Source organism: Asterias rubens, chromosome 6 (assembly GCF_902459465.1).
Source record: "Asterias rubens chromosome 6, eAstRub1.3, whole genome shotgun sequence".
In the NCBI taxonomy this organism is placed as follows: Eukaryota; Metazoa; Echinodermata; class Asteroidea; order Forcipulatida; family Asteriidae; genus Asterias; species Asterias rubens.
Genome location: NC_047067.1, coordinates 22,003,993 through 22,026,154, shown reverse-complemented (window position 1 = coordinate 22,026,154; position 22,162 = coordinate 22,003,993). Strand labels below are relative to the sequence as shown.

The 22,162-nt window shown below is 39.4% G+C and overlaps 2 protein-coding genes across 2 annotated transcripts; both read left to right on the top strand.

Moving 5' to 3' along the window:
- Positions 1 to 30: 30 nt before the first annotated feature.
- Positions 31 to 8,238, top strand: LOC117291896. Its single transcript, XM_033773894.1, has 9 exons — positions 31 to 105; positions 1,257 to 1,347; positions 1,858 to 1,988; positions 2,369 to 2,432; positions 3,104 to 3,219; positions 4,209 to 4,347; positions 4,812 to 4,869; positions 7,235 to 7,321; positions 8,109 to 8,238. Exons 1-9 carry the CDS (start codon positions 33 to 35, stop codon positions 8,124 to 8,126), a joined length of 777 nt encoding a protein of 258 aa, XP_033629785.1. The 5' UTR covers positions 31 to 32; the 3' UTR covers positions 8,127 to 8,238.
- A 6,365-nt stretch (positions 8,239 to 14,603) lies between these two features.
- LOC117291149 (cytochrome P450 2D16-like) lies at positions 14,604 to 22,008 on the top strand. The gene is made up of 6 exons (XM_033772700.1): positions 14,604 to 15,108; positions 18,149 to 18,278; positions 18,818 to 19,025; positions 19,917 to 20,410; positions 21,082 to 21,375; positions 21,539 to 22,008. The coding sequence occupies exons 1-6, from the start codon at positions 14,809 to 14,811 to the stop codon at positions 21,715 to 21,717; spliced, it is 1,605 nt and encodes a 534-aa protein (XP_033628591.1). The 5' UTR covers positions 14,604 to 14,808; the 3' UTR covers positions 21,718 to 22,008.
- The last annotated feature ends 154 nt before the right edge of the window (positions 22,009 to 22,162 follow it).

The following is a 22,162-nucleotide window of genomic DNA, read 5'->3' as shown; positions in this document are numbered from 1 at the left end:
CATTGCTTGGGACAGGACATGTCAGAAAAAAAATGTCTGACAGACAGAAAAGGGCAGACGACAAAACTGAAGTTGAAAACAATGAACATAAACGTGATTTTCTCGGTAGGTTTTGAAGAAGATTTTAATATTTGACCCCAGGTAGTTATCTTCTACAGAAGGTTTGATATAAAGCGATAATTTATTGGTGAATTTTGATTTAAAGTGCCTTTGGCACCCTGTGAAAAAATTGTTTCATTCGTTGTCATGATGATGATGGGCTCATGACTCACTCACAAACCAAAATGTTTTCAAAATGTAGTCGTTAATCTTATCGGAAAAGTTTCCGTATGGCGCCACCACTTTTTCATTCGATATGAAATAATATAGTATTTAATTTACCTCAATGAGATATCCCTTTCTGTAAATATGAGTGAAAAAGTGGTGGCGCCATACGGAAAGTTATCCATCTTATCTTTTTCTTAATAGTAAGTTTAGTTGCTTGTAGAATAAGAGTAAGTACATTATTTATTTATTTCATTACAGTTACACACCCATGATCCAACAGCATAGTGCAAATAACGGGATGAATAGAGCATGTACTTCACCATAATTATACTATAGATAGATAGATAGCAGATAAAGAAATGTTCTTTTTTTATTGATGTGGGTGGGACTGGAGGATAACCCCTACCTAGGGCCAAATGAGACAACCGGGCCTAGCCCCATTTGGGTCAAATCCAGTAGACCAAGTTCATGGGGCGCAAAGATTGGACCCAAATGGAGCTAGGAAAACCATGAGGTTCGTCAACCTCATATATTATAGTTCGGAGACGATAGTGGAACCTCTAGTTCTAGGAGAAGGGAAACCCTACTTCTGGAAACTATAGTTCATAGAAGTAGGGAAACCTATGCAATCAAGTGTTGGGACTGAAAACCCAATCCATGGCTCCTGTCTGAGGTGGGATTCGAACCGGGGTCCACAGAGAGGTGAAAGGCAGGGAAAGAGACCACTGAGCTGAGCCAACCTGACGGCCATAAGGTTTATCGCGAATAGCGAAATATCAATAGAGGGCGATGCGTGCGCGAGTCGTGCATGACAACAAACACCACATAGCAAACTGCCCCATATGCCTACCCACAGCGCCTTGCAGTTCTGAATCGCGATAACCCTATTGTTTTGATTAATCTTTTACTGTTTTTTCTTTTTTGAGGAGTTAATAACGAAGAATTATAATAACTAATCACTCGTGTGTCCTGCCTCGTTTTTGTTGTAGAGAGAAGCGGCGTTGGAAACTGGATGAGAGATGCTCTGTCTAAGATTCTATCCAATCGACCAAAGGATGCTGTGGACTTCCTTGCCCAATAGTAAGTTGAAAATGCACAACACAAGTCCGACTGTGTAATTTTTTTTTGTTATAGAACTGACATGCTGTAATGTCACAATTTTGGTAAATATGTTTATCATTCACCTATGTAGACCTCGCAAGTTTAGAGACGAGTTGAACATATAATATATATTTTGGCTTGTCATGGCCTAGCAGTTAAGAGGACCGGATTCAGGCTCTGAAGTTTGATCAGTAGAGTGTGGGTTCGAGTCCCAGTCGTGACATCCTTAAGCAAGACACTTAACCATGATTGCTTTCTGCTCTACCATACTAGTCAGGCTTCTGATGGATGTTACCCAAGTCTACATCCGTATGGACTGTAGAGGGGGTAACCCTGTTTCAGCCCCAGGAGTAGGTGGCAGTGGCCTCTAGAAAAACAGTTGATTGTGGCCCACAGCTTGAAGCGGTCTTCATGCCTTGTGTGTTTGGCGACTGGCATAATTTTTGTTATTAAAATGCGAGATATTTACCATCTTGCTCTTTTTTGTAGCTTCAGCAGCTTAGGGGAAAAGTCCAACCGTTTACATCATGCATACCACCATCTCACACTGACCGATTACTACCAGCCCATGTTCGCCAGTAATGTTGCTGTAGCGTATGAGGCACTCAGTACATCGTCTGGTAAGTGCCCCTCAGCTGGAGCGTCTTTTACTTAGTATAGGCCCCCTACTTACCCCTAGGCACTGGACACGTTTGATTAATGTCAAAGACCAGTTTTCTCACTTGGTGACTCCCAACCTAAGCATAAAATAACAACTGTGAAAATTTGGGCTCAATTGGTCAGCAAACATATCAACTTGCAAAGCCTCAAAATAAAGCTGATTTTTGCGAAGAATTCTTTATGTTTGTGTGCAAAATGAAATAATTTGCGGGTACAACCATGTGTACATCTCTTTTGTGTGAGTGTTTGCTCTGAAATGGGGCTGTATGGTCTTGAGAGTTCAAACAGTATACTCTGCTCGTCTTTTATGATTTTTTTCTTTCTTTTTTACTTCTTACAGGGTCTAGGACTCCAGCTGGGCTCACTGGTATCATGTACCGGGATCTGTTGAATCTTATATGCAGGTAATCTGGGGACCAGTGAACCAAAGTTGCTTAAAGCATACAAACCCCGATCAAATTTGCTTAGCAGAATTGCATTAACGACATGCCATGTGATGCTGTTTGCGAATCATTTATTCTTTAATTGTAATAAGGATAAGCAGTAATGTCTGCTGTAAATAAATAATTTATTTGTTTGGATTTTCTAAAATTCCATATCAATATGTTCAAATGGGCAATAAACTATACTCAAACCTTGCACAGAGAGGGCGCATTATGCAGCCAATCCAGAAACAACGGGACCAGCCGTCAGTTTCACCAAACTCTTTTCTAACTTAGGATTAATCTTAGGACTTAGGACGAACTAAGTAACACATCCATAGACTTTAGAACACATTGAACCCATCCTAAGTTAGAACGAGTTACTCTTCCTAGCTCGAGATAGAATCCTAACTTTTTGTGAGATCGTCTGCTTTTCCTTTTTTTTTCGCAATAAGTGTTCTGGGTGTCTGAGGAATTCAATTTTAAGTGGTAGCTTTTGTTCAAGTAAATCTTTGTACCAGACATCATTCAAATCTAACTCTCAAATGGCTTATTGAAAATTGCCGAAGCTCAAAAACACCTACAAAGTGTTCCCTACTTTTTAAATGCTACAAAAGTTAACTGCTCTATATTTGAAAATATTTTTCGTACAGAAACATTCCACCGCCACTTCTTGAGAAGTTTTTGAGTAAGATTGGTCCGAGGGATAATGAGGTGATTTATCCCCGTGTTTTTCACTCTGGTGTGATGGCAGCATTTGTACTTATTGGTGAGTCTGCATGAACAAGAGTTTTCTAGACCAAAATATATTCTCTCCGAAAGATGGTTTTAACTACTTCAGCTAGTATAAAAATAGTTACAATTTAATATCAGAAACCATCGGTTTCTTTTTCTGGGTCCAATTTGATAGAGCTGCTTCAGCGCAAAAAGAAGCTAGGCACAACAAATTTATGCTTACCAGAATAAGGTTACCAGCTTAACTACCACGTCACAAGTACAATTTGCAACTGGTATCCTGCTCATTTCTAATTAGCAGAAAATTGTTAAGCATTATTTTCTGCTAAAGCAGTTCTATGGGCCCCGTGACCAAAAGCAGCACCATTGTTTGTAGGTCAATCACTGCAAGTCCTCCTACCATAAAGAGGTGGACATAATAAGACACTCCCCTGTATTGTGGCCGAGCGGATAAGACCATTGAACTCAAGTGCCTCTGTTTAGCAGAGTGTGGGTTCAAATCCCAGTCAAGACACATGTGTCCCCGAGCAAGACACTTGACTTTAATTTATATAGAAGAGTTTGCGGTAACACCATGTAATGACTTTCTCTAAATGAGTTGGGGTGGTTCTGAAAAGAACCGTTGGATTAACTCTCTTAAAAGAACCGTTGGAATAACTCTCTTGAGTTAATCCAACGGTTCTTTTAAGACAGTTAATCCAACGGTTCTTTTAAGAGAGTTAATCCAACGGTTCTTTTCAGAACCACCCCAACTCTTTTAGAGAAAGTCATTACATGGTGTTACCGCAAATTCTTCTATATCTTATTTCCACCATGCAAAATTTCAAATCCTACTTGACTTTAATTGCTTCTCTCCACCCAGGGGTAAATGGGTACCTGTGAGGGCAGAGATGGTTCTTGTGATTGATTTAGCCGAGTAGCACATTATTTGTTGCACAGGCTGTATAACTGGTTGTTATCATTATTATTAGGTACAACGAAACACTCCAATGAATCATAATATTTGTTTTCTTTTACTCAAAGAGTATTTGAAACAGACGGACAATCTATTCCAATTACTGATCAGCCAGTCGGATACAGACAGAGTTGACGATGAATTAGCCAGGACCATGCTAGAAGAGCTTCAAGAAGCTCTTGCTGTCAAGAGTTCCGAACCAATCTCGTGAGTTGCTGGATCAATTTGTTTTGTTACACTGTTCTTCTTCCTTTCTAGTGCAGTCTACATAATTGAAGATAGCCGCACTGCCAAACACACCAGGGTAAACCCCTTCTCTTTGCCATAAGTGTGTACTGGGGTCTTTTACATGCGTTGATAGTGGCTATAACAACACATGGGACCTACAGCTTTACATCCCATTTGAAGGAAGAAGCAGTGGTCAAGTTTCTTGCTTAAGGACACAAGTGTCACAACTCCCGAACCCACACTCCCTTGACCAGGTCAGAGCTTGAGTTTGGTGGCGGTGCTCTTATATCAGAGGGAGCTGTTTCTCACAATGATTTATACTACCAACAGCTCTCCATTGCTCATTACCAAATTACTTTTTTAGTAATTAGCAATAGTGTCCAGTGCTTTTAAGTAATCAAAGTATTGTTGATATGGTGGTTTTGTTTTTGTTTCCTTTATAGAATTCTCAAGGCAGGATCCAGGCTCACAAATGATACCATTACAGAAACATTAATGGAGGTAAAAAAAAAAACATCAAGCTTCAAATACCAATTATCGAGTGTCTCATTAGGTGAAGTTTGCGATGAAACCATGTGAAAATCGCTTTGGGGTAGTGTTGGGTTTGAAAAGAAATGGTGGTTGATAACTCAATGTTTCGATCAGCATGCTCTGATTGTCTTCAGGAGGCGATCAGAGCATACTTTCTTTCTTTTTTCTTTTTTTTTCTCCAGGAACAATCAGAGCCTACTGATCGAAGCGTTGAGTTGAAACCAACAGTTCTTTTCAGGACCACCCCCAACTCATTTAGAGATTATCAATACATGGAGTTACCACAAACCTTATTATACAGAGCATACTGATTGAAATGTTGAGTAGATTGATTTTTACATGGTGTCACCACAAACCTCACCTAACGCAAAATTTCAAATCCTACTGATTGTCTTATTGGCGAATGCTAAATTCTCCCCAACCAAGAATTTGCGTTGTCATCCATACCATTCAGAGAATACTAGTGTCCAATGATTTGGGTTTTGCTGGGGGAAATTTTTTTATGAGTCCAAAGTTTCAACAGATAAACTATGTGGGATTTACATTCTGTTGGCATGGTCATGATGGTCTGTATTCTCAATAAAATTTGAACCCATGACTTCCAAATTATAGTTCAACGTAAAAGAGCTTTTCGAAATAATTACTGATAAAAACCCACTTGTATAGTACCTTGTTACGGCAGCTAGGCACTGTAATAAAGTGCTGTGACACCAGGGCCAAATTTCATAAAGCCTGTAAGCATAAGTACGTGCTATAAGCACAGAAACTGGTTTACCAGCCAAAATTCCATAAAGTTTACATTGTTGCAGCTGGCGCCCAAATCATATATTTTGTGCCTAACAGCTTTGTGAAGATTAGTCATAAATAATGAAGTACAGGTGACAGCAATGTTGAACAAAACACATTGCCCTGGGCCCAATTTCATGTCTCTCTAAGCCAAGGGGCCCATAGAATTACGCGCTTTGATTGGAAATGTGGAGGGGCCCCGACCTCCCACGCAGTCTTTTTTTTTTAGCTTTCACTTCGACTGGAAAGAGGCTTAAAGGGAAGGTATCCATTTGGTAATGACTCGTTAAATTATTGGCAATAACAAACTTTTGGTTAGGAGCCTACAGCAGGTTTTGGATTGAAGAAAAAGTGGCACTTTGAGAAATATTTTACTTTGAAGTAATACGGTTATGTAAAAAGATACCAGGTTTTTATGCCCCCCAAAATCTGAATCTGAGACAGATGGTGTATTTCCATCAGGGATTATTCGTCCTGTGTTTTTTAGTTGTGTTCGCTATAAAAATTCATTTCAAAATTTACCCAGTCAGTTTCCCTTGTGGTTTACAAGATCACATGATTTGATGACATATTGCCACTGGCTGATTATTCAATAAAGTTGACAAATATTCATTTTGTTTTTACCCATTTTCACTGATGTTTGTTGGCACTGTATACATGTACTTAATACTTTCCCCGCGTCCGGTGAACAAAAAATCACAGGCATATTACTTGGGTGGGATTTGAACCCACAACTATTCATTTTGGTTTTTACCCTCATACAACGATTTAATCAAGTTAAATTTGCATCGGGGATTACCAATATTCATTTTGGTTTTTATCCTCATACACAGATGTGTGTTGAAAATTGAAAGTTGAAATTGTCCTTCCAAAAAGAACATTGATGCAACACCTTAAAAAAAAAAAACTCTCATTTAAATCACCCACCCCCCCCCCCCCCACCCAAGATTGTAGCAAGAACACAAAGGATTGCAAGGATTGCGTGCAAGCAATCAAGGTGAACAATTCACAAATGATTTGTTTTCTTTGTGCTACAAATAACCGGTGCTCACTGCGTTCTATTGTCAACCGGAAGAGTCAAATACTTTAAGGATAATCCAGAAGGGGTGAAAAAAGGTCTGTGTTTTTTTTTTGTTTTTTTTTCTCTTTTCTTTTTTCTCTCTTCAAAATAAACCAAGCGACAACCGAAATTTTATGTGTGTTGAACAACAATAGGTGTTTTTCCAAGTCTATCTTTGGTTTGTACAAACTCAACTTCGGAGGTAGATTTGAGTTATTCCAGTTTCCAGAAATGTTATCACAAATGGGTGCTTATGTGTTTTGAAAGTACTTTTAAGGTTTTTGTTTTGTTCATGTCTTTAAAACCTTCTATGTTAGTTTGTTTGTATATTTTCTTTTATAGAGCTGCACCCCCCCCCCCTCTTCCCCAAGAAAAAATATATATATAAATAAATAAATAGATAAATAGATGGATAGATACCTAGAAAAATACATACAGATTCATATTCAAAATAATAATAATTGAATTCAAAGAGCATTTTCATTCTAGATTTTGGTCGCAAGTCAAAGAGAGCACAGGAAAATGATGACCAAAGAGGAGTTTCTCTTGACTTCTTTTAATATCTACTTGAAGGAGGTGAGTGAAGTCAACTCAAGACATTCTCTTTAAAGGCACTGGACACGTTTAGTAATTACTCAAAATAATTATTATCATAAAACCTTAATGGTTATTGGACTATGCCTCACTCACTAGAAAGTGATGAGAGACACAACAACTAGCATCACACACTGCAATCATAAATGCCGTAAAACAGGACACTACTGGTATTTATTTACTCTACATTCTAACTTTATTCCCTGATAGCTTCTTTCTCCTTTTTCTGAGAAAGGTTTTTATTAGTTGTGTTTTTTTTACCCAAAAGAAAAGTTTTGCTTCACACTGAGTGAGGTTTCCATTGTACCAGATCTCGAAAGGTCAATAAATATTTTCTAAACTTCTTTGAAATAGAGATGCCAATTATAGAATCGAAGGGCACAGGTTCTGTTGTTAAGGGTGTTACTAGCCAGTAGCCATACAGAAATGACCTGGGCCCAGTTTCATAGAGCTGCTAAGCACGAAAATTTGCTTAGCATGAAATTTCTTACTTGATAAAGACAGGATTACCAACCAAATCTCCACATGGTTTTCAGGATGAGCAAACAACAGCTGAATGCCAGTAACAAGCAATATGCAACAAACTGAAATTCGGTTGGAAATCCCGTTTATGTCAAGAAAGAAATTTCGTGCTAAGCATATTGTTGTGCTGGGTAGCTCTATGCGATTGGGCCCTGGTATGAACAAGGTCACACTAAGCATTGTGTTAAGTGACACTCCGACACCATATGTAGACCACGCTTTGTACTCTTATTTTCCTTTTGTGTAGGTTAAACCATTGAAGTGAACATATCTACAAGAATGGCCTACATAACCGAATCCCCAAGGAAAGTGGAAGACTGTTTTAAAGGTCTCATAACCTTCAGAAGCACTTACAGACCGGGGGGGGGGGGGGGGGGGTGGATTTCACAAAGAGTTAGGACTAGTCTTATCTCGAGTTAGACCAGCTACTCGTCGTCCTAACTTAGGACTAGCCATGTGTTTTTTATATTTCCTAGGACTAGTCCTAAGTTAGGACTAGTCCTGACTCTTTGTGAAATCGACCCCAGGCAATATTGTGTACATTAAAATGTACTGATGTATTCAATGTGTTAAGGATTAATTTCTTAAGTAGGATTTGAAACTTTGCATGGTGGAAGTAAGGTATAGAAAAGTTTGCGGTAACACCGTTATTACATGGTGTTACCGCAAACTTTTCTATAGATTAATTTCTTGTTCTCGTGCTTTATTGTAAACTATCAGTTGTAGGAGCTTTAAAACGCTTTTCCCATAAAGGCACTGGACACTATTGGTAATTACTCAAAATAAATGCTGCCATAAAAACTTACTTGGTAACAAGCAATGGAGAGCTGTTTATAGTATAATATATTTGAATTAAATTCAAGACCTCAGCAGCTCTCTGTATATATTTTTAATAAAATAATGACCAAACCTGTCCAGACCTTTTAAACTCCACCTTTAACATATATAGTATGTAAAAAAAGACTTGTGTTTACAAAAACTTAACAAGATGGTGAGAGCCGACACTTTAAGTACAACTGAAAGGGTAGCACTAGCAACATACAATTTTCCAGAGTCAGCGTTTTTTCAATAATGCAAATAAATTCACAGGTTCACTACCTAGCACTATTTTTCTTTTATGTTCCAAACATTTTTGATGATCATGTTGAGACTTTTGAAATTAAAGATTGTCAGTCTGAAGAGGAATGAGTACTTATCCCAAACCACTGAGCGATAAACTCAAAACGCAAAATTAGATTATTTATTTCTCATCAAATGTGACATTTCAGACAGAAATATTTCAAGGGATGTTTTCTACTATCATCATCATTAGACCATGTAAGTTTTATGTAAATTTGTGATCTTCATGATTTTTGTTTCTTACTAATTCTGTGAAGTTCTTTTTAGTGGCTGTCTTTAAATAATGTGGAAGATACCAATAATTGTATTTGTATTTAGGTTTAACTTTGTCAATGACTAATTCTATAAAACAATCATGTCAATGTCTGAGTAAGAGATTGCAATAAATATTAAAAGAAGAATCATTGTAAACTATGTGTTTGTTTGTTTATTTGTTTGTCTGTTTAGATTACATTTCTGTTAAAGGAACTAGGCAAACTCCCACAAGGGGATATAAACACAAAGCTGGCAACAGCCAATCTATCTCAACGTCTATGATTATGATTTGCACAAATCAAGAAATAATTGTGATTCAGTAACAAGACAACAATACTTACTCTAGTCATTGCATTTTTTTTGTAAATGATTATAAATATTTGGTACTATTTCTGTATTGACCCCTTTACTTGCACGCACGGCTCACACGCGGCGACTGTGCCACGCTCACCATTTTGGTAGTCGACCTTGCGAGACCGTTTTCACAATGGAACTACAAATACCTCGACAAGTTTTTCTTTGTTCAACTTGAACTTGAAATTCTTAGAACACAAATAGAGCAACGACCCCGCCGACAATTGTGTGTGAAAATGCGCCAATATTATGCGCCTATAATGAGTAACAAGCCAATCTTAAGGAGAAACTACGTACATCGGCGTCTGTAGTTCACAAAGTATAAACCCTGATAAACAGGGTCTTACTGGACACCTTTGGTAATTGTCAAAGACCATTTACTTGGTGTATCCAAACATTATGCATAAAATAACAAGCCTGTGAAAATTTGAACTCAATTGGTCATCGAAGTTGCAAGAGAAATGAAAGAGAAAAAAAACCCACCCATGTTGGACAAATTTTGTGTGTTATCAGATCTCTTCAACATGCTTCAGGTCTGAAGTCTTTGATCACATTCAAATATTTGAGTGAGAAGCTAAATCTTTCTCAAAAACTACTTTATTTCAGTTCAGAGGGAGCTGTTTGTCACAATGGTTTATATTATTAACAGCTCTCCATTGCTCGCTTCCAAATAAGTTTTTATGCTAACAATTATGTTGAGTAGTTACCAATAGTATTCAGTGCCTTTAAACTTATCTTAGTAAATGGTTTACCAACTCTCTTTGCCAGAGAATCCTATTTATATCCACCATGGTTGCAGGGAAATACTTATTTTGTAAACTCACAACTCGATAGCCTTTTGTTTCCGTTTCTACGAGATTCAGAACAAGTTCTTATCAGAACTTAAAAGGAATATTACGAACTTGGTTTGACTAACAAAACAGTTGCCAGCAGTGTCAGCACTGCGTAATCCACCACATATACTGGCAAACCTGTAGAAGTTTGAGATCGATCGGGGCTGAATCAAGAGAAAATAGTGAAAAACTGATTACACATTTTGCATGACTAAACAAATTAGTAAAAAGCTCATTAAGTGATAAACTCCAAACGGGAAATTAGTTTAATGTATTTCTCATCCACAAAAAAAGAAGACATTTCAGACAGATTTCAAGAGATGTTTTCCACTTTACTATCACAATCATTAGATCGTGTAAGTTTGATGTAAATATGTGATCTTCTTGGACGAGATTCGTCTTACCAATTCTGTAATGTTTCTTTAAAATATTTTTTTTAGATTTTCCTAGTCTGCTTAGCGGCAGTAGATAAATAGCCAGACAGTTCTAGCCTAAACCGAAGAGTAGATATATATAATATCAATAATTTTAACGGTTTGCCCAATTTCTCACCATGCATTGCCTCAACACATGAACTTAATTTTCTCTATCAAGTGAAATAACTGTGAAGCTAAAATATCTTTGAAAATAGAATATTAAACACAAAACCAGATTTTACTCGCGAGTGGTAGTGCCAAAAGGATTCAAAAATGCACGGAAGAAAACCAATTAGAGACACTGAACACTAAAGAAGTACTCAAAGCATTTTAGTATAAAACCTACTTGGTAACGAGCAAAAGAGCTATTGATAGTATAAAACATTGTGAAAAAACGGCTCCCTCTGGAGTATAGTAGTTTTTGAGAAAGGGGTTATAACATCCCATTTTGACTCATTTGGCCATCACTATAGTTGCAAGAGAATAATTAAAGAAAGAACATCCTTTCGATGATGATGACTAGGGGGAGCTAGTCGAATCAAGACCAATTTAAGAACTGATTCCGCGGCAGTACAGTTAATCATGATCCTTTAAGATAAAGTAGTAGTCCCAGCCTATTTCCAAGACCACCCGCCTGGGTATCAGAACTGAGGAGTCCCCCGAACAATTTACTCCGCGTTTAATAGAAAGCAAGACAGTTCTCTAAGAACAAACTCTACCTGGCAAGTAGATACACACATGGTCTTACCGCAAACCAAATATACTAGAACGCCATTGTTGTACAAGTTTGTGTGTTTTCAGAAATGGCCGCTTTCTCAAAACGTTTTTACTTCAGGGCCCAATATTCATAGAGCTGCTTAAGCGCACACAATTATGCTTAAGCAAAAAAATCATGCTTAGTAATATCAGATTACCGACCAAGACTCCACTCAATTGTTATGCTAAGTAAACAACAGCTTACTGCCAGTCACAAGCACTGTGTATGTCATGAAATTTTGTCCAGTAACATTGTGTAAAATAAGCAAGCTATTTTCGTGCTTAAGCAAATTTTTCGCTTAAGCAGCTCTATGAAATTGGCCCCTAAGGGAGCCGTTTCTCACAATGTTTTATCAACAGCTCTCCGTTTACGTTTACGTTTACGTTATTTATAAAGTTGATTACTAGACAGGATCCTTAAAGGCAGTGGACACTATTGGTAATTACTCAAAATAATTATTAAAACCCTTTTCGCGTGGGTGTCGTGCCGCTTTAGGGTATGACGTGTCAAACGTTTAAATATTGAGTATCTACAAATAGAAATACGTAGATGACCGCATAAAACATTTGAAAGTCGCACATTATAATGACAAATATCGCATACATAAAAACGAAAATCGCACACAAATACTAGGGTTATCGCAAATCAATATTTGAAAAGCGCAAATAACAATGGCGAATATATCGCTTACATAAGACGGACATCGCACTCAAACACGAAGATATTATCGAGTCAAAGACCAGTCTTCTCACTTGGTGTATATCAACATATGCACAAACTAGAAACCTGTGAAAATTTGAGCTCATTTGGTAGTCGAAGTTGCGAGAAAATAATAAAAGAAAAAGCACCCTTGTCACACGAAGTTGTGTGCGTTTAGATGGTTGATTTCGAGACCTCAAATTCTAAATATGAGGTCTCGAAATCAAATTCGTGGAATATTACTTCTTTCTCGAAAACTACTTCACTTTCTGAGTGAGCCGTTTCTCACAATGTTTTATACCACCAACCTCTCCTCATTACTCGTCACCAAGTAAGGTTTTATGCTAATAATTATTTTGAGTAATTACCAATAGTGTCAACTGCCTTTAAGTGCCAAACTTGGCTAGTTTCTCTCCTGATGGGAGTTTGCCAACTTCTCCAAAACTCTCTCATACCATGGTTTTACACGCCATATTGTTATAAGGCCCTAAAAAAATGTTCTCCTGTTTAATACAGTACAGTCTCAGGTAATTCCTGTCCACATTCTCACTTAATTTTTCAAAGAATTGAAGGAAAATTCCATTTATTTGTTTGTTTCGTCACAGCCACACCGTAACCTCTGCAGCTATACACACAACAAACTAATCCCGTTCCCTAGCTATAATATGCCCCACTTTCACCTTTCACTGCTCACTAAATCATCTTAGACGCAAAAAAATGTATAAATGAATCTACAACTTAAGAAATCTCGGACTCTTTATCAAGAAGCTTACAGCTACAAATAACCGGGACGGGACGTCTGATTTTAAGGGAAGGTACACGTTTGGTAATTGTCAAAGACCAGTGTTCTCTCTTGGTGTATCCCATCATAACCATAAAATAACACGCCTGTGAAAATTTGGGATCAATTGGTCATCGAAGTTGCGAGAAAATTATGAAAGAAAAAAACACCCTCGTTTGACGAATTTGTGTGCTTTCAGATAGGAATAAAAGACTTCTAGCTAGAAGTCTTTTATTATTTTAGTGAGAATTCTCAAAAACTTCGTTACTTCAGAGGGAGTAGTTTCTCACAATGTTTTATACTATCAATACCTCTCCAATGCTCGTTACCAAGTCAGTTTTTAAGTTAATACTTGTTTTGAGTAATTACCAAAAGTGTGGCCAAGTTTTTCGGTTGGCGAAATAATAAAAACGCATAGGCCTATACACTCCTCTACTCCACACAGTCATGTACCCTGCCCTTATCGTTGCCTTTTTTTTCTATTAACAACAACCAAGATAGTGATTACTCGTGATGTCATACCCACCCAGTTATTATTCCACTTCAGAACATCTGATGAGTGTTTCAAAGTACCTTGCCCTTTCGCTCTGGGCCGCTATGCTGCCGTCCTTGCCCCTCTTATGTTTGAACAACGATTACTGAGAAGCTTACAGCTACAAATAACCGGGACGGGACGTCTGATTTAAAGGGAAGGTACACGTTTGGTAATTGTCAAAGACCAGTGTTCTCTCTTGGTGTATCCCATCATAACCATAAAATAACACGCCTGTGAAAATTTGGGATCAATTGGTCATCGAAGTTGCGAGAAAATGATGAAAGAAAAAAACACCCTCGTTTGACGAATTTGTGTGCTTTCAGATAGGAATAAAAGACTTCTAGCTAGAAGTCTTTTATTATTTTAGTGAGAATTCTCAAAAACTTCGTTACTTCAGAGGGAGTAGTTTCTCACAATGTTTTATACTATCAATACCTCTCCAATGCTCGTTACCAAGTCAGTTTTTAAGTTAATACTTGTTTTGAGTAATTACCAAAAGTGTGGCCAAGTTTTTCGGTTGGCGAAATAATAAAAACGCATAGGCCTATACACTCCTCTACTCCACACAGTCATGTACCCTGCCCTTATCGTTGCCTTTTTTTCTATTAACAACAACCAAGATAGTGATTACTCGTGATGTCATACCCACCCAGTTATTATTCCACTTCAGAACATCTGATGAGTGTTTCAAAGTACCTTGCCCTTTCGCTCTGGGCCGCTATGCTGCCGTCCTTGCCCCTCTTATGTTTGAACAACGATTACTGGTTTATCGTGATGTCGTGTACACCCACCCATTTATTTCACCACTTTAGAAATTCTATGGAAGAGTTGCTCGTCTCACTATATAATAGGGACTTTTCGTTTTCAACGACGGATGGTTCTGCGACGGTAAAGATGACATTTGGCGTCATCTGCGCATGCGTCGGCTTTGAGGACGGTCGTCCCTCAATTTCTACGACAGTACTTGGGATGAATCTCCGTTGTGCTGAAAACGACAACGTTTAGCTGAACAACCGTCGCAGAACCATCCGTCGCCGAAAACGAAAAGTCCCTAATAAGAGCTGGTAACAGAGATCGATCCATCCACAGAGTGTGGGAGACTATATAAAACTACGGCTGAACTCGGTCGGATACATTCTGCTAAACGCACTGTGTTGTAGAAGGATCATCTTTCATCATCATCATCATCATCATCACAATGTCTGCACCCCGGCAGAGCGTCTCATCTCCCCACGGCCTGGGAGGTGAGTACGACCCCCTAGCGGACTCCTGGTTGTGGGCCCCTCCACCGACGCATACATCGATTCTGGTTCTGGTGAATGCTTGCTTCATGTATCTACTATGGAGGGATAATCGCCGCCGTATGATGCAGAGGGGAGCAGAACCTCCGGGCCCCAAGGGGATTCCGATCATCGGATCGCTTCTGGAGCTACGCGGAAATCCGATACTGCGCCTTCGTGACATCGCTCAACAGTACGGACCAATAGTTTCAATCAAGGTAAAGTTTTTTTTTATCAAGGCCAAACTCCGAACTTAACTTCCTTGTCATAATTGACCCGATTCCCGGGCCGGAATTTTTTTTTTATTATGAATATTCCGGGTCACACTGACCAAGAAATGGGTCACACTGACCAAGAAATGGGTCACAATGACCAAGAAATGGGTCATTATGACCAAGAAAAGTTTCATACTGATTAAAAAGTCCCATACTGACTAAGAAAAGTGTAATACTGACTAAGAAAAGTGTAATACTGTCTACCAAAACTGTCAAGCTGACTAAGAAAAGTGTCATATACGGACCAAGAAAAGTGTCATACTGACTAAGACAAGTGTCATTGGCTACTGACCAAGAAAAGTGTCATACTGACTCAGAAAAGTGTCATTGGCTACTGACCAAGAAAGGTGTCATACGGACCAAGAAAAGTGTTCTAATCAAGAAAAGTGTCATACTGACCAAGAAAAGTACTATACTGACTGAAAAAGTGTCACATTGACTAAGAAAAGTGTCACACATACTAAGAAAAGTGTCAATTGACTCAAAAAGTGTCACGCTGACTAAGAAAAAGTGTTATACTGGTCGAGTTGTCTCAATCAAGTTGCCAGACGGACGAGTTGTCTGAACACCGCCAACGGACACCAACCCTCAGAAATCACAAACACGATTCATGAACGAATCCGTTTCTGAAATTCAAATGTTTTTTTAGTGTGAACAATATTGTCCAAATTGTATTACTTCGAATTGAATCCTTTCTCCAAATATTCTATACTATCACCGGCTGCAGTGCTTTTCGCCAAACAAGTTTTTATGATCACACATATTTTAGAGTTATCACCAACAATGACCCTAATAGAATTCGTTTATTGTGCATGCACATCCCGAAATCCTGCGGTTCAGTTTTTTCAATCATGCTTTTGAAAATGGTAATTGTCAAACGAAACGGGTCAAATCGTACCCAAGTCAACTCGTACCCGAATGCATTGTCAAAGACCAGTTTTCTCACTTGGTGTATCTCAACTTATGCATAAAATATCAAACCTGTGAAAACTTAAGCTCAATTGGACGTCGAAGTTGCGAGAGAACGAAAAAACACCAGTGTTTCGTGTCCACTGTCTTTAAAAGTCAAATCAGTTATTTTGATGACATTTGCATGGGTGGTTTGTATATGCATAGCACCCACGCACCGCGAGTTTGACAAAAATGTCAAAGACCTTTATTAAGGACACTGGACACTATTGGTAATTGTCAAAGACCAGTCTTCTCAATTGGTGTGTAAGCCCTTTAAAGGACGGTTCTAGTCAAATCAGTTACTTTGATGGCAGTTTGCATGGCTGATTTGTATATGTGCAGGTATCCACGGAACTGCGGTCAGAGACCAATAGATGTTAAATTGATGGTCAGAGACCTTTATTAGTTTCCTGAGCACGGCTCCACCACAATGATCTGGGTTGGTTGAAAACCTACTAATACCTAACAAAAAAGACCGCAAAGCAAAGAGCTTAAACCGACCGTAGAGTTGGTATTATTTACCCTAAAGAAATATGTAGCTTGTTTTGTTGACAAGAAGACACAATAGAGCATTGTTGTTCAATAGACCCCCCTTTGCTGGCACAAGGCGAAAGTCCGCACGCAACGAGTATTGGGTTAAAGTACGCACGCAATGATATTGTTCCCTGCGTTGTGAATCAATATACAATGTGATCTTATTCTTCAACTTTTTGAGGGGGGGGCGTGGGGACACCCGTTGTTGTTAATATAATAAAAAAAAAAGGTCATTGGGAGCACTGGCCCGAATGTTTATGTTTTTATCGAAGGCTGGAACAAAAGTTATATAATACTTAGAATATTGGGCCAAGTGTTTAGAAAACAAATTGATTTTATATTGCTCTCTCTGGGGATAAGCCTGTTAGAGGGCACAAACTCTGTCACCCTTTTTTTCTTGTTTTGAGAAAACACAATCAGCTGTTGCTAACTGCTTACCAACCAAAGGGACCTATAGTAGGCCTCCGTCCGTCAATACTGACGGTGGACTGCGCCCGGGGGGGGGGGGGGGGGGGGGTTGTCCTCTCTCTTGCAGCTGCGGCTGTGGCTGAGAAGTCCGATTCATGCATTGCAGTCTCTGCCACAGCTGTTGCAGACCTACCGGGGGGGGGGCTTACACAGGAGTGGGGGCTGCTACTCTCAATTTCCTCCTCTGCCTCTTCTCCTGCAGCAAGGAAGTGCGCCTCTCCTCGTGGTATAAATGTAACAGTCTTTTCTCGTAGGCTTCTGGTCTTAGAGAAAGACTCCTGAAAGTGTCGAAACGTCGGACCATTTCATAGAGAAAGACTCCTGAAAGTGTCGAAACGTCGGACCATTTACCCTTTTTTACACATTTTTTCGTATACTACCTTTTCTCTAGCAAGCTGTTTTTTCTAACAGTGAAAGTTAAAAATGTTTGAAGCTTTGCATGGTGTGAAGGATAAGGAGTAACGTTGCATACTGAATAATAAACTTGCTCTCAAGTATCACAATGATTGCCAATCGAACGCTCTCGTGTATAACGCACCCTATAAAAGGTTATCGCCCTTTTTTCGCCTGCGGCCTGCTTTAGAGTCGCCGCTTTTTTGCCGTGTCGAACTCAAATGATTTTCGCGCGACAAAAGTGCAGCAATAAAACAAATCGGTGACAAACGTCGAATTTATTGAATTAATTTGCCGCACTCAAATTAATTCAAAACGGCGACACGGGAAAAGCCGTTGCTAAAGAGCCATGTGACAAGATGACAATTCGAGCTGTGACACTAAAAATTGCCCAACTGAGAACTTAATTCGATTCGACACGGCAAGAGCGCGATGTCTGTCACCAGGGCGTGCAACTGCCATGTAGCAAGGCAGGGCTTGGCGTGCTATACGGTAACGTCGCTCTTATGTCGAACTTAATTCATCATTTTCTAATTACTTGAGTTTAACACGGCAAAAGTACGACATTTAGCGCATGCAATGTAGATGCCCATATTTGGTCATGGGTGGTGATGATGACGTATGGTTTTTCTTGCAGTTCGGGATGCTGAAGGTTGTAATGTTGAATGACGTGCCGACCATCCAGAAGGCGTTAGTGACCAACTCGACCATTTTCAACGACAGACCGACATTCCTTGGCATTCTTACTGGTTCAGGGAGAACAAAAGGTAGTGACATTCTTCTTGTAGTGTTTCTCTTTCAGATACTAGTGTTCTCTTTCACATGGTAGTGTTCCTCTTTCAGATGGTAGTGTTTCTCTTTCAGATGGTAGTGTTTCTCTTTCAGATGGTAGTGTTTCTTTCAGATGGTATCGTCTCTCTTTCACATGGTAGTGTTTCTCTTTAACATGGTAGTGTCTTTCAGATGGTAGTGTTCTCTTTCAGATGGTAGTGTTTTTTCTCTTTCAGATGGTAGTGTTCTCTTTCAGCTGGTAAGTGTTTCTCTTTCAAAAAGCATGTTGTAGATACATCTCAATATCTGAATAAAATAGCAGCTACCTTTTTTCTCCAAGTAAGCCATAACAAGTCTGAATTCGGACAAAAGTCTGAAAGGTATAATTCACACATTTCAAAATGGGGCCAAGCAAACTGGCGCCAACAAATAGAGCAAACTTTACAGCAACTTCAGATTATTCTGACTAGCCTATAGATGATTATATACACTAATCTTAAGACGATGTCTACGTCTTGAACCAATTCTTACTCAGGAATGGTGTCTCTGAGCAGTGGGCCATTCCACCGGAACCAACGACTTCTCACGGCTGACATACTCCGTAGTCTGGGTATTGGACACACCAAAGGGGAAGTGTTTTTCAGCCATAGTGTGACCGCTCTCTGCAACTATCTGACGGCGAGTGACCAGCGTCCCATCGACTCCATGCAGATCAACACATTCGTATTTGACGCATTTACATCGTAATTATTATAGCAACAATTTTTGCCTGCGGGTACCACAACAATTTGAAGGCGCTGGACACTATTGGTAATTACTCCAAAGTAGTTGTTAGCACACAAACTTACTTGGTTACAAGCAATGGAGAGCTGTTGGTAGTTTAAAACATGGTGAGAAAAGGGCTCCCTCTGAAGTAACATAGTTTTTGAGAAAGAAGTAATTTCTCACTAAAAAATATTTGAACTTAACAAGAGACCTCAGCTGAGGTCTTGAATTCAAGGCATCTGAAAGCACACAATTTTGTGCGATTTCATTATTCCTTCGCAACTTTAGACAACCAAATGAGCTCAAATTTTTACAGGTTTATTATTTTATGCATTTTGAGAAACACCAAGTGAGAAGACTGGTCTTTGTCAATTACCACAGATGTCCAGTGCCTTTAATAGATGGAAATTTGCATCAGGAATAAAGAATAATCATTTTGGTTTTACCCATACACACCAATGTGTGTTAGCAATGTATACTCAGTACTTTCCCGAGCTAAAACAGTTCAATCTTGGAAACTAAAATCAATAATACTTTGACGTTTCGTTCTAGGGGTCTTCAGCAGAGAAGCCAGTTCCTTTCAGAACTTCATAATAAAAGACTTCAGGCCTAAAGCCTGTTATTATGCATCTGAAAGCACACACAGTTGTGCAATAGGTGTGTTTTCTTTCATTATTCTCTTTCAACTTTGACGACCAATTGAGTCAAAATTTTCACTGATTTGTTATTTTAAGCATTATATTGGGATATTACAAAACAAGCGAAAAAGGTCTTTGACAATTACCAAAGGTTTCCAGTGCTTTTAATGTTGTTGTTTTAGTTTTATGATGTTTTTTTCCCCCTTTTTCTTTTGACAAAATGAAATTCAGATTGATGTTTGGACCGGACTGGGAGGTGAACAAGTCACTTACAGATCTCCGAGAATCCCCCTCTGAAATATTGAACATGAACCCAGCAATGATCCTGGCCTCGCAGTTCTTCCCCAATTTCATGGTTAGAAACATCGTGCCGCAGAGATACAAACTGGAGAATGCGTTGCGATCTTTGCTTCAGAACACCCGGCGCCGGGCCGAGGAAAACCCGGACACAGTGGAAGATGAGTTTGATTCTTACGTAGATGGCATTATAAAGATTCAAGAACAATCCAAGAGGCAGCTTGCGAAGAACAATGATGCTGTGTTAAGGGAGAGAGCACAGGCTTTCTTAGCACCGGACGAACACTACACCCTCGTCTTGTTCGATTTCTTCGTGGTAGGGACTGAGACGTCTTTAATTGGACTGAAGTGGGTTCTTCAGATTCTGATGGTTTATCCAGAATGGCAGAGGAGAATCCAGGAAGAGATTGATCACGTGGTTGGAGTTGGTGATTTACTTATTTATTCATTTGTTTACTTATAACAGTAAGTTTGTATAAAGCGCTTTTCACATACGAAGGACGTCTCAAAGCGCTTCCAACATTATTACCCCCAGTCACTGGGCCTTAAGTCATTCCTTAAACCATCTCAGCTCCCTGGGCAGTATACAGCCTTTGCAACAAATGATGCGCTACTAAACTAAACCAATCACAAGAACCATCTCTGTCCTCACAGGTACCCATTTACCCCGAGTTGGAGAGAAGCAATTGTAAATAAGTGTCTTGGTCAGGAACACAAGTGTCATGACAGGATTCGAACCCACACTCTGCTGAACAGAAGCACCAGAATTTGAGTTTGGTGCTCTGACCCACTCGGCCACGACACGCTATCCTTTACTCATAATTCTGGTCGTGAAGCCAAGGGTTCTCAGAATTATACAATCTTAATCACTTTACTATAAGCCAAGAACCCCATGGAGAGAAGACACAGAAGGAAGTTTTAGTTTTATTTCCTCATATATTGTGCCCTTTAACAAGGAGAAAATGCCTTGGTGCCCTTGCCCTTTCAAAAACGAAGCATACAGAGGCCTGAGCGTTTTTTATAAATACTTTATAAATTTATAGTGATTTTGTCTTCTTCTTCTATGACCTGGAGTATCGTCTTGCAAATCTTTCCACAGGTAGCGATGCACCATCTCTTACGCACAAGAGCAAAATGCACGTCACAATGGCGACAATTACCGAAGTTTTACGATTCCGCCCGACGACTTCTCTCGGCGCCCCTCACCGAGTGACGGAAGACACTACTCTTGGTGGGTACTTCATACCTGGAGGCACTACGCTCATTACCAACATTTACGCAGCAAATACTGATGGCGCTTTGTGGGAGGAACCGGACCGTTTTAACCCGAAACGGTTCCTGAACTCGGAGGGGAAGTTCACAGTGCCGAATAAAATCATGACATTCTCAACTGGTAAATATTAATTGTCTATTCTAGGTTTGTTTATTTGTTAGAGTGTTTGTTTTTGTTTCTGTTTTTTTTGTAGCATCTGTTAGGTTGTTTGTTGAGGTGTTTGTTTGTTTGTTTGTTGATGGTACAATTATTGACAATGCTTATGCCATTATTTATTCAAAAGGTCAAAGGGCGTGCCCAGGAGAGAAGTGGACCCGTTCTTTAATCTATCTCTACATCACCAACGTCTTGAAGCACTTCACGTTGAAGTTTCCCGATGGCGCCCCAGTCCCAGACCTGGACGGTCACCCAGGTATAAACCATGCTCCGCACGAATTCAAAATTTGTGCTGTTCCTCGATGAAGAAATTTATAGTGATGTCCAGGATGAAGTTGAAATCATATTTGGACTAAAAAAAAATGATGGAAATGACTGTCAATGTACTGCAGTTGGCGCAAAGCGCACAATCACAGCATGAACACGCATGATATCATAAAGCATGGCGAACTGTGTACAAACTTCTTCTGATAGCGCCCTCTTTTGAAATCTCCTCCAGCCCATGTTAATTTCCCATTAGGGGGAAGAATCTCCTGGGAGAAGATTTCCCTATAATAATAATAGTGGCTTCTTATATAGCGCTCAGGTCATGACGCTCATGGCACGTCAACATTATTACCCCTGGTCACTTGGCCTTGAAATATTCCTCCCACCATCTCAGCTCCCTGGGGGAGTATACAGCCTGTGCAACAAATATGTAGCGCACTAAGCTAATCCATCTCAAGAACCATCTCTGCCCTCACAGGTACAG